General features: G+C 43.5%; 1 protein-coding gene across 3 annotated transcripts in view; it reads left to right on the top strand.

Annotated features, from left to right (window-relative positions):
- Positions 1 to 12,127, top strand: part of SUSD4 (sushi domain containing 4) — a 120,798-nt gene that overhangs the window by 79,104 nt on the left and 29,567 nt on the right. For 2 of the 3 annotated variants that reach the window (XM_048503545.1, XM_048503630.1), the window contains one exon: positions 4,419 to 4,607. The exons of the other annotated variant lie outside the window; for it this stretch is intronic. In XM_048503545.1, the coding sequence (XP_048359502.1) occupies positions 4,419 to 4,607 (189 nt within the window). The remainder of the gene's footprint in view (positions 1 to 4,418; positions 4,608 to 12,127) is intronic. 3 annotated transcript variants of the gene reach the window in all.

Here is a 12,127-nt window from a genome sequence, read left to right as displayed (position 1 = left end):
CAAGATAATCAGATAGTTCAACCCTATCTGCATACATGTGAAGTTAGGACAGGGTTGTGCTTTTTTTAATGCCCCATTTGTTTTTACTTAAGTAAATTTTGTTTACTGTTTTATAAATGATATTTTGCCCTATCCTACATTTACTAATATAGCAGAAATGTAGGAACATAGGGCACTTGTAAGGGAGAACTGGCAGACAGAGGGAACTCTTCCCCACACTTCCTTCCCGCGCTTCCTTCAGAACTTTCCCAGTACAAGATGTTCTCAAGTTCTACTTTCAAATGAGTGTGTGTGTAAGGGCGGGAGGAAGGGGAGAGATGAACCTGCCTGAGATACACTTTTAGGAAAGAACCAGTATGCTGGAAAAGAGTTAAATATTTAATTCCTGTTTCCTGCCTCTGCATTGACTTCACAAATGAATGACTCAAGATGATTCCCCAGAGTCATAGTGGCCCATTCTGCACAACACAAAAAAGAACTGTTTTGGCTTTTTTTGCTGGCATAATGTGGGGGGGAAAAGTGTTCTGGGGGAAATGGTTCTTTTGTCAGTGCCCCTCCCCCCTTAGATCTCACTTTTGGTTTCTGAGCATCTCGTATCCACCATTTTCTGCTTCTTCAGGCTTCTCCATGCCGCCCACCGTTTGCAGAAGGTTCCCACATATGTTTGCTTAGCTTCCAGTTCATCCACCCACAATTTCCATGTGTAAAGCACATGCATAAAGCTAGTTTTGACTGCCAATTTCACGCACATATAATTTTTCCTTTTTGGGAATTTTTAAGTAGGTGTTATAGTAAATTTTACCGGAAAACTTGGTAAATTTGTAGAGTTAGCGTAAATAAGGAGCAGAGACAGTTGCTGTTTCTGACAAAAGATATTCTGGACTATAAGGGAAGGGTAACTTGGAAGTAAAATAACAAATTGCTTACTAACTGGCTAGCCACACTAGCTAGCTACTTCTAGCTATCACATGGTTCTAACTATTAGAACTGAAACTAGACAAAGGAGACAGGGTTACCCATATCCCTTGTCCTATGTGCGCCCTGGCATGGACTTCTCTGGCCAGTGCCTGATCAATTGGCTTGTCACTCACATCTGACCTCACTAACTAATTAGCATGCACAGAATTAACTCTTTCATGACTGAATTGTGTGGCTGGCACTTGCCAAATACTAACAGGTGTCTTCAAAGCTACAAAGACTTGATGTAAGAATCGCAATTCTCATATTGAGTCTTTGTAGCTTTGAAAACAGCTCATTGAAAAAAAAAGTACCCATGTATGGAATTGGCAGTCAAAACAACTTTATTCATGTACTTTATACATGGAAATGATGGGCAGATGAGCTGCAAGCAGAGCAGACATCCATGGGAAGCTTCTGCAAATGACAGGAGGCACAGAGAAGCCTGGTAGGCACAAGCTGAAAGTGAAAACTGTAACAAGTCAGGTAGGAAAAATAAAACTTTTCCTTCTCTTTGCACAACAAACAGGAAATGTTTTCAAAGCTACTTCAGTTTAAAAAGTCGCTAGTTTAGCATTTTCGGAAAAGTCTGTTTTGAGCAAAAATAAAAGTCTTCCACAATTGCAAGGGGAAAACTGTGGAATTCCACTCCAAAATGCTTTTTTTAACATCCTGAAGATGTTCTATTTGTGCGGAATGGGTCAATACAGAGGAGCCAGGAAATCAGGCTATTCTATCAGAGGCTCCTGAATAGAGTGCAGGTTTCTCCAGAATTTGTCCATCTTCCAACGGAGCCAGGAGGGTTTAGCTCTGTTTACCATTTAACTGGTAGCCTTTTAAAAAACTTTTTTTGTAATTTGCTTTGAGAGACTTTTAGTTAAAGACAGTAAAATAAGTTTGAGGTGGGAAACCTTAAGTTTCCCTCAAAATGTCTAGTTCCATCATATTCCATCTGAAGCTACTTTCAGAAAATAAATTTGGGGGCATTTCAAAGAGAAGACAGAGCCTCCAACATACATTCAGAAGCAAACTATGGCAGGAAGTAGAATATTTCAACAATTTCCCCTTAAGATAAATGTGGAAAACAGATTTTCCAAACAGCTGAACTACTTTGCATTGCTTAGTGACTCTAGCCGAATTCCCACTGAAAATGTAATCTAGATACAACCAAGTTTCAAAAGAATCGGCACCTTTTTGTCCAGGTTCCAACATCCTCACTGCAGCATGTTTCTAGTGAAGACGTCTAGGCCTGCCCCTGGGGGGGGGGGGCGGTGCCTGCTGTCAGGGGTGCAATTGTTAAGCTAGCAGCACCAAAATTTCAGAGTATCTTTAGGAGACCCTCCTGATGATACCACCCAGGTTTGGTGAAGTTTGGTTCATGGGGGCCAAATTTATGGACCCTCAAATGTGAAGCTCCCATATCCTATTAGCTCCCATTGGAAACAATGGGGGACCCCCTTTGGGAGTCCATAGCTTTGGACCCCCTGAACCAAATGTCACAAAACCTGGGTGGTATCTGTAGGGGGTTCTGCTGATGATACCTCCCAGGTTTGGTGAAGTTTGGTTCATGGGGGCCAAAGTTATGGACCCTCAAATGGCTAGCCACCATCTCCTATTATCTCTCATTGGAGTGTTTTTTCAAAAAGGTGCATATACAAGCAGGTCCAGGAAAATCCCGTGAGAAGGGGGGGAGCACCAGAAACGGGACTGATCTGTGTTCCACGGTTCAGCAGTGGGGAGTTCGCGAGGAAACCTGGATATTTCAAGTGACTATCCCAGGATTAATCGCTAGTGGGAAATTTTCTGAGTTCAGTGAAAGTAAGGTAGCTTTAAAATGTAGTAAACACAAGTCAACTATCTCCAGAGACCAAATACTAACCTGGATTATGTATCACAATTTTTAAAAAACTATTCTTAGATCACTTTAGCATGTTTCCAGTAGAAGCAACATTCATTTTTGTAAAGCAGCTGTCAAGAATATTACCAAGATCAGATTGCATTGGGATGGAAGTGGTTCATTCATCCATTTGGGCTCAAGCACCTCAAACTTGCAGCTTTTATTGTGCCCATAAAACAGGGGTAGGGAACCTTTAACACTCAAAGAGCCATTTGGACCCGTTTTCCACGGGAAAAGAAAACACTTGGAGCCGCAAATAATTTTTGACATTTAAAATAAAGATAACACTCGTATAATATCCTCAGTGGGCTTTTTTTACCTACTACACTCGGCTCTCATTCTGAGAAGCGCATGTGGGATGTAGTCTGTCTCTGCTCACACTGCAGGGCATGATAGAATGAGACTAACAGGCTCAGAGGCCTCGCCGTCCAGCTGGAAAGCACTTACCACTTGGCTCCAATGGGGCAGGCGAGAGAGGAAACCCACGGCGCTCCCAGCAAACGTTAGAGCAGTTGGTGCGCAGCCACCCTGCTGCCCTGCAGTGCGGGCAAAGGATAGAGACCAGCGTCTCAAGCTCGTGGAGCCGCAGTGCAAGGGCAGAAGAGCCGCATGCGGCTCTCGAGCCGCAGGTTCCCTACCCCTGCCATAAAACAACCAAAGTGGTTTAGATGTTCAAGCTTGGATATAATAAATTTCTGATATCTCACCCATATCAGGAGGAAAGGCACAATGTTCTGTCATAGCTGAGGTTTTCAGGAAGTCATCAAGCAGGAGGTAAACAAGGACAAATTACAAGTAAGAGATCACACAAAGCTAAGGGGGACACACTTGCTCTCCTACCAGACAGGACCATGGTGACTGGTGTCATTTTTATTTGGTTTGTATGCTCCCAAAAAGTTTAAATTGGGGATGCGTCCTCTGCTGTCAAGTCACAGCCAACTTATGGTCAATGCAGAGGCTGAAAGACACCCTGAGAGGCTACTGTACAGAAGTTATTTTGCAGAGTTTCTTTCATTTCAATTAGTCTTATGCCAGAAAACCTCTTGGGGAATTATTATTCCCAAATAAGAGTCTTGCTGTTCAGCATTTTCCACAGTTCTGGAAACCTTAACTTATTAAATTGGCCTTATTTTCCTTTTATATTTTGCTTTATTTCATTTGTTTTGTTTGACTTCAATCCCGTCCTATCCCCGCAGGGGATTGACACTTACAATATGTGTGATTTGGAACAACACATTTGAAGGGGGAGAAATCAGACTAACTTCTAGTCTACGTGAGTCTGATTACAAAGAATTATACTTTAAGAAGAGCATCAGGTATGTGAGAAAGGAACAACTAATTTTTATTAGTCTTCTGCTAAATTTAGAAGAATTCATTTGCCACAGTGGCAAATGATCTGGTACAATGGGGAGTGAATATGAGTGTGAGTCAGGCAAGTAGGAGTGGTGTTCACTGTGGGAGAGAGAAGGGGATGTATATTCTTAGCTTGATAGTTGTAATTAGGATGCTTTAAATATAAGCAACACCTCATAATACAAGAAACCTCCTTCTTCTTAATTTGCAGGTTGCCTGAGGCCGTTGACTCTTCCTCATAGTTACATTAACATATCTGAGTTCGAGTCCTCCTTTCCAGTAGGAACAATGATATATTATCAGTGCTTTCCTGGATATAAACTAGAGGGGACAGAGTTCCTTGAGTGCATGTATAACCTTATCTGGTCAGATATCCCACCTAGGTGCCTTGATGTGGAAGGTAAAGCATCTTCTTTTTAATTCATTATCAGTTAACATTCAGTATATTTTACTGGGGCTAATGGTTTTCCAATCTTAATTTTTTTCTCAAAATGTATAAGCAGCATTTGTTGTCTTGTTCATTGTTAAATGCTATAGCACTATGATAGTATTTAACTTAATTATTGTTAGTTGCTTACTGTAGTGCTTGCAAATATTATGAAAACTGTATTACCTTGATACTGAAATGCTCAGGCTAGAAGCAGAAGTTCCTCTTGCTTATTCAGGTATGATTTTTTTTTCTTGAGGCATGTCAGAGCTGACCAGACACTTATTTTTGTTCAAATTTAGCTTACCGCAGGTAAGGGAAAATTAGTGTCTGTCATCTTGGCTGGGTGCAGAAATGAACCATACCCCCTGCAATCCATAGTTCGCAAACCATGGAGTGCAAATTGTGAGGCAGCCTTTTCAAATAACCTTGTAAAGATCAAAATATATTGGGTGGTGAAATGGGAAGTTTTATGATAGGTTCAAAATGAAGAAGAGATTGTGGTGGATAATAATTGAACTACAGTAGAACTGTTAGGTATGAGCACAGTTCAAGGAAGAGAGTGGAAAAAGGGAACAAGCACACCACTATCATGTTTCTCAGAATAAAGAACATTCAATGAATTGTGCTGATATTTTATGGGAATTATTAATAGCCATTCCAAGGTAAATATCTAAGTGAGTGAGAAGTTTATTCATTGCTGAGATTACATGTTGCACGGTTGTAATGCGTGGGTTTCTCGATGCGAGAACCAGCCATTGCAGAGGAGGATTCCTAAGAATCTCCAAGAAAAAGGGTGCTTCTGTCTCCATGCCAAATTTTTACCTTTTCAGCATAAAAAAGTGGAGGAACAGTTACCTCTCCCTCATCTCTATCTCTCTGCTGCTGCTAAGAGAAGGGGTGTTCCATTGAAGTTCCTTCTCTGAGGAAAAAGTTGTACTTTTGCCTGGTATTTTTCAGAGGATTTACAAAATTTTAAAAATGAGAGAGCAAATGGCCTGTGAAGTGGCACCCAAAGCTATTTTTAAAAAATGTCCTGTGCAGCAAAAATTTCCCCACTTTGATGACCACACAGTTTGCCTGCTCAAGCTTGGTGAGAAGCACTATTTCTCCAGATGCTCTATCTGTAAGCAGTTCACACTAAAGATGAGGCATGATTGGACTTCCTGAATTAATAGCAGCATTGAGGGAGAAAATCCTTTCTCTTTGCATTTGTGAAAATTGTTCAGCACCTCTCCAGACTCCTGAAAGACAAGAAGTAAACTCTTCATCAGTTCTGATCATCCTGAGACTGGTTCTGGGGTCTTCAGGTCCGTCCTCAGAGCCACCTAAGACTTCAGCTTCAGTTCACACTGCTTCAAGTAACAGCACTTTTGAGAAGCTTTCTAGTGAAGCATGCTACAAACACAAGTATCATGACAATACAGACTTCAAGTTTAATCAAGCAGTTTCAAAGGTTTCTTGGATCAGACTGAGCTTGACATATTCTGATCCTCCATGGGCACCCTCACCATCAGTATACTCCCCTGTGCCTATGTGCTCCATGTAAGAAGGTGAACAAACTCAAGCCAATGGCATTGGTTCCAACTTCATCCTCTGCTGCCTACTCTTCTAATCCATCAATGTCATGGCACTCAGATCTGTTTGAATATGAGCTGAGGTCTCTGTATCAGAATCTTTACTGATGTTCTAACTGGCTGTACCTTTATGGTTCAACAATGACTATTATGCATGTTATCAAGCCAGAAATCCATTTGCCCCTCATTGTTCATATCTGACTGATTCTGCATGCAATCCAACTGCTGGGCATCCTCCATATGCTTCTGTTGGGTGGGACGCTTGTAGTCGTGCTGCGAGGTCAGCGTAAGAACGAGACGAGACGCGGTGATTTCATCTGGTGGAGAGCGCCAGCAACGGGAGCGCGGGTTTCCGTGTTCCAAGCGACTCTCCCGTATGCTGGTTCCTGGCACCTTTTATTATGATTCTAGCGGGGGCGTGTAGAAGGGCGGAACGGGAGGAATTCGAGAGCCGGGAGAAAGCGGGGGACTGAGAGATCATCATGTGGAGTGCATGAATCTCACCCTTGGCTGCACCTACGATCGCGATGAGAGGAAGATTCATCGGCGTCTGGAGACCTAAATCCTCACCCTGCTGGGGGCAAGGAGCCATTGTCCCTTTGTCCGGGACACCCGGTGGTTGAAACCGAGCTTTCCAGGTAGTTCATGACCTGTGACTCATCGGGGGATGAGGGGTGGGGGAGCGGTGCGACCAGAAGGCCGCAGGAGCGCCGGTGTGCCGGCGCTCTACTTACGGTGCTGCTGGGTCAGCAGTGCATCCCTACAACCCTGACTTATTGCTGGACTTACTGCTTGACTTACTGCTGGATCCAGTACCAAGATCCTCATCTATATTATTCCCAAGAAGATTATGAATAACTGTATTATACAAGCCAGACTGTGATGGTTCCTCAGAAATATCTCTGGAGGACACTTTAGCAGAGCTTTATGGCAGACAGCTCGTTTGTATTGCTAGGTCACTGGAGATAGAAATGTATTGTGCTCTTCAGTGGGCCACTGGCCCTGGCTTCCTTGGGCCTGTTGCTTTTCCTGTAGTGGACTGGGTATTTGAAATGATAACTGGACCTTGACTATGACCTCCTTCTGTTTCACCTTCTGCCTGAAGATTGGCGAATTCATAATAGAACACATGAAGGGTGCTCTTTCCTTTCTCACCATCCTAAAGCTAATTCCCTGGTGGCTTAATTCATCCTGCGCCACAGTAAATGCACTCAGCCTCAGTTACTCCATTAAAAAGAATGCTAACGATCTGCCTACTGATTTTATGTCTTCTACATTAATGCTCCATTAAGCGCTGTACCCTATGTTACAGACTGCAACTGATGGATCCCGTGGCCTGAACTGTGAATGCAAGTTCAGCTCTGCAGCTCTGGTTCCTATGGTATTTCTTGCCATTCCCAGTCCCAAATGTTGAACCTTCCCAGAGCTGTACTTCATTCCCTCTATTGGTAGATACAGCAAGAAGACCTCCTACAAGGGTTTCAACTGTTCTCTCCCAGTGATTACCTTAACTATAGATTCTACCCTGTTTGACTGAGATACACAGTTACCAAATAAGCTTGTTATCACATAAATATTATTCTTGTAGAAGAAGGGGCTTTCCCCACTCACCGTATGTTGCAGGCTAATCTTGCCAAATGATCCGGGGTTCCTCAGCGCTCCCCACCGCACGAGCGACCACAGCGCAGCCACCCCAAATCTGATGCTCTCCCACCCCCTCAGCGCAAGTCATTTTTGTTGCTAGATGGAGAGCACCTTTTTTAAAAATTGCGCATGGAGCGCGGAGTGGTGGGGAACTCTGGGGGTGACTCCGGGTTTGAGGTTCCTGCCCCTGCAAGTAACGTGGAGCCTTTTCCCCAATCAGGAAGCAATGGGCTGTTTCCATGAAGGAGAACTCCACGTCATTTCATTGAGACATGCAGCCAGAAGCAGCAATCATTTACTTAAAGCCTTCTATTTCTCCATCTTTGCCACTGGGGGCTTCTGTGGCTTAGGTCACTAAGCCAGCCCTTGTGTTGCAATATAAGTGTGCGTGTATCAGAGCTTGCTGGTTCTAGCCCCGCCAGAGACAAGTGATTCATTTTTTAAAAAAATCGTGTGGGTGGGTGGTTAGCTGGCAGGGAGAGCGTGGTTGGGGAGGAAAGGAGGGGATGATGGGCAAAGCAATGTAGTCAGGTGTGTCTGTGTGTGGGTCTGCCTGTGTGGGTCAGTCAGGTTGCGGTGCAGGCGAGTGGAGGGGGCAGACTGACTCGTGTGTAGGCAGGATGCAAGCTGCCGAGCGGGCTGCACTCACCAAGCGGCAGCAGAGGGGCTTGGAGAGAATTAGGCATGTGATAAAAAAGCAAGAGGAGCGGGGAGGAGAAGGAACGAGCAGAGGGCTCCGAGAATGATGTTGATTTGTGGAGACGTGGCTACAGTCTGCGAGTGCTCGTGCAGAAGTGGATCCTACAGGGGAAAAGTAAAAAAAGTCCCGCCCATCAGCAGCAGCCGCCAATCAGGATGACCCCTGAGCTGAACGTGCGCATAATGTGGGGAATCCTGGTGGCTGCTGGCTGATGATCGTCTGCGGGGTAGAAGCTGCAGTGGGGGACATGAACCTGCACTCAAAAGGTCCCGGTTTTTCCCACAGCGGTTTGACTCTACTCCCATTTTTTAAGTGGGGAAAGACCCGAAGAGGAGTCTGGATTTATACCCCTCTTTTCTCAACTGTACGGAGTCTCAAAGTGGATTACAAACTCCTTCCCTTCCTCTCCCCACAACAGACATATTGTGAGGTAGATAGGACAGAGAGAGTTCCGAGAGAACTGTGACTAGCCTAAGGTCATTCAGCAGGCTCAATGTGGAAGAGCAGGAAAACAAACCTGATTCACCAGATGAGAATCTGCGTTTATATGGAAGAGTGGGGAATACAGCCTGGTTTTCCAGATTAGATGCCACTGCTCTTAACCATTATACCACACTGACTCATGTGCAAGTCCGAAGAGTGGTCACAAATGTTCATTGCAATCCATCTTGAGGTGGCTTGTTTCCTGTTTATGTTACTGCTGTTAGTTAGCACAGATTTACTGTTCCTTACTACTTCATGCTCATTCAGCTTGAGCTCAAACAATTTCTGCCACTTTTTGTGAACCGACCACTGTTGCAATCTGTGAAGCAGAAATCTCCTCCTCCTCCTGTACCATTTTGAAGCATTACTCGGTGAATGTGAATGCATCAAAAGAAGCAAGAGTTGGAAGAATGGTGGTCCAGTCTTTGTTCAGCTAGAGCCTTCCATGTTCTGGTAAGTCAGCTGGCTATTCTCCCACATGGGACTGCATAGGGACCACAGCAATGAAAACAGTTATTCATGCAGTCATCACCTGCATCACTGTGAGCTCTTTTTCACCTGCTGTTTTTGCTAAGATATTTCACTCCAGTGGCAGCCTCAAGGAACTGTGGGAGAGGAATCCCTTCTTTTCTTGCTGAAGAAGTCCGGCATTTGATGTGGAAGAGAAGGGGATGCCCTCTGCTTCTTTGGAGGTTTAGAAAATCTCTCCATGGTTGGTCTGCACTTGTGTAGAACCTGTGTGTGACTGCACATGTGACCACTCCATGAACAATAGTTGCAGTTAAGTGCAGCCCTGTCTTCCCTATTCTGCAGTTTTTATCAATGCAAACCTGTAGGATTCCTCAAGGCACTGGGGATCATTCTGAGAAAAAGTCCGGCTTTGGACACCTTGCAGCACAGCCCGCAGACTCTGGGAGATATATGATTTGATTTGATCCAGTACTTATTTTGGGGTGAAGCACTGTTTAAATAGTATCAATATTTGTTGTTCAGTTGGAGACTAAGGAACTGGGAATCAGTACCAGCCACATTTATGTAGAAGAATGTTTAATGTCATGATTTCCCATCTACATTCTAAAGTAGTGCAGTTCCAAAAAATTACCTCTGGAGCCTATTCAACAGAATTGTGTTACACTGTCTGCCTCCTAAACTTCCTAGTGTAATGGCCTACTTTAGCTATAAATGGCATTCTTGCCACCAAGTTACAGCTGACTTCATGGCAATCTTGTTGGGTTTTCAAGGCAAGAGTTGTTTAGAGGCGGCTTTTCATTGCCTGCCTGTGAATCATAACCCTGGTATTCTTTGGAGGTCTCCCATCAAAATACTAATTAGGTATAACCCCTGTTTAGGTTCTGAAATCTGACATGATTCAATGTTTCAGCAGCTTCATGAATCTGAATTCTTTCCAGAAAACTTTGGTTAATTCTATCTGGTTCTAGTTTTCCTGAAAGAATTCAGATTCATGAAGTTGCTGAGTTACTGAATGTTACAGCCTGAACTAAGATCTCAGAAACTAAGCAGGGTCAGCCCCGACTAGTATTTGGGTATTAGTGGAGAGACTTCCACTACGTAAGCAGAAAATAATTTTAGAAAGCAATGAATCCACCCCAGAAAACTGTAAAACAAGAAAATGCCTTACGGGTGTCGAACTCTGGTCCTCCAGATGCTTATGAACTACAATTCCCATCAGCCCTTGCCAGTATGGCCAATGCTCATGTTAGAGAGACTGATGGAAATTGTAGTCCATGAACATCTGGAAGGCCTGAGTTTGACATCCCTGCAGGCATAGATGCACACTTCATGGGTTTAAGGGATTGAACAGTGGCTCATGAGGAGAATGGCAGATGCAGTGAGAAGGAACAAGGAATGTAAGGAATGGGACAGACTAAGCAGAAAGAGAAAATTGCAAGTTTGCCCAACTGACTAATCCTAGGAAACAGGGGATGTTCAAGTTAGGCAGTAAATTGCTGTCATTTCCTAAGCACATAAATAATTTTTAATGGTGATAGTATAAAGTCCTGATTGGGCTAGTCTGAGCAACCCAAATCTCATCAAATCTTGAAAGCTAAGCAAAATTAGCTCTGGTTGATGCTTGGATGAGTGACCACCAAGGATGTCCAGGGTTTACTATGCACAGGCAGGCAATGGCAAACTACCTCTCTTCATCTCTTACCTTGAAAACTATATGGGGTGTTGCAGAATTTTAATGGATTGGACTTTGATGGTGACTTGACAAGTGTCAGAACCTCCTTTAACCAGACAATTGAAACAGTCGTTCATGATTTCTTTATTGCAGGTAAGATAAATCCCGAACAGTGCCAAGACATCTCTGCTGACCCAGCAGGAACGTAGCTATTTTAAAGTAACCAGCGTGCCCATCCCCCTGCCCACCGTACAATTCCACAGCTGTACTACAGACCAAAGTATGTGGCCTTCACTAGCTAGCAAAGGAGAGATAAGTCAGGAAGCAGCAGAATAATACTTTCACACAGCAAATTCACACAGACCAGAGCTCCCATCCCCCAGAACTCAAGCCAACCCAACAACAAGGGCACATCTTCCCCCTCAGATAGGCTTGAATGACATGTGCATTCCCCTTACCACTTCTGGAGAATGTACAGCTACTTTGGCTGACATTTGTTATCTCTTCTATGGACTACAAAAGATATAAAGCTTGGTTGATTCCTTTATATATTTGCATTATTGTATCTTTTATGCCTGTTCTTTTTAGCTTGCTTTATGATATTATATATAGGTACTAAGTGTTCAAATGTCAGCTTGCATACAAATTTTAAAAATATTTTAAACACTTCGTTCATTATAACACTTTCAACAAGCAGAAGAATTTTCAACTGCAGGCTTGGATGGAGGAAATACTGAAGTTAAAGTTGAGAGGGTTTGTTTTGCTTTGTTTAGCACTCTAGGAGAAAGGAAGTAAGCTGGCAAAGTACTATCAGACTCAAGAAATGCACAGTATTTAATTTAAAACTATTTAAATTCACTCTTGCCAAAAATTAAGATGTCATACCAGAGGAACTACAAATTGCAGCCAATTTTAACTGACACGTGCTTGCCACATCCCCTCACAC

This window comes from Sphaerodactylus townsendi, linkage group LG01 (assembly GCF_021028975.2).
Source record: "Sphaerodactylus townsendi isolate TG3544 linkage group LG01, MPM_Stown_v2.3, whole genome shotgun sequence".
NCBI lineage: Eukaryota > Metazoa > Chordata > Lepidosauria > Squamata > Sphaerodactylidae > Sphaerodactylus > Sphaerodactylus townsendi.
Note: the sequence above shows the minus strand (reverse complement) of the source record. Positions and strands in the feature narration are given on the sequence as shown.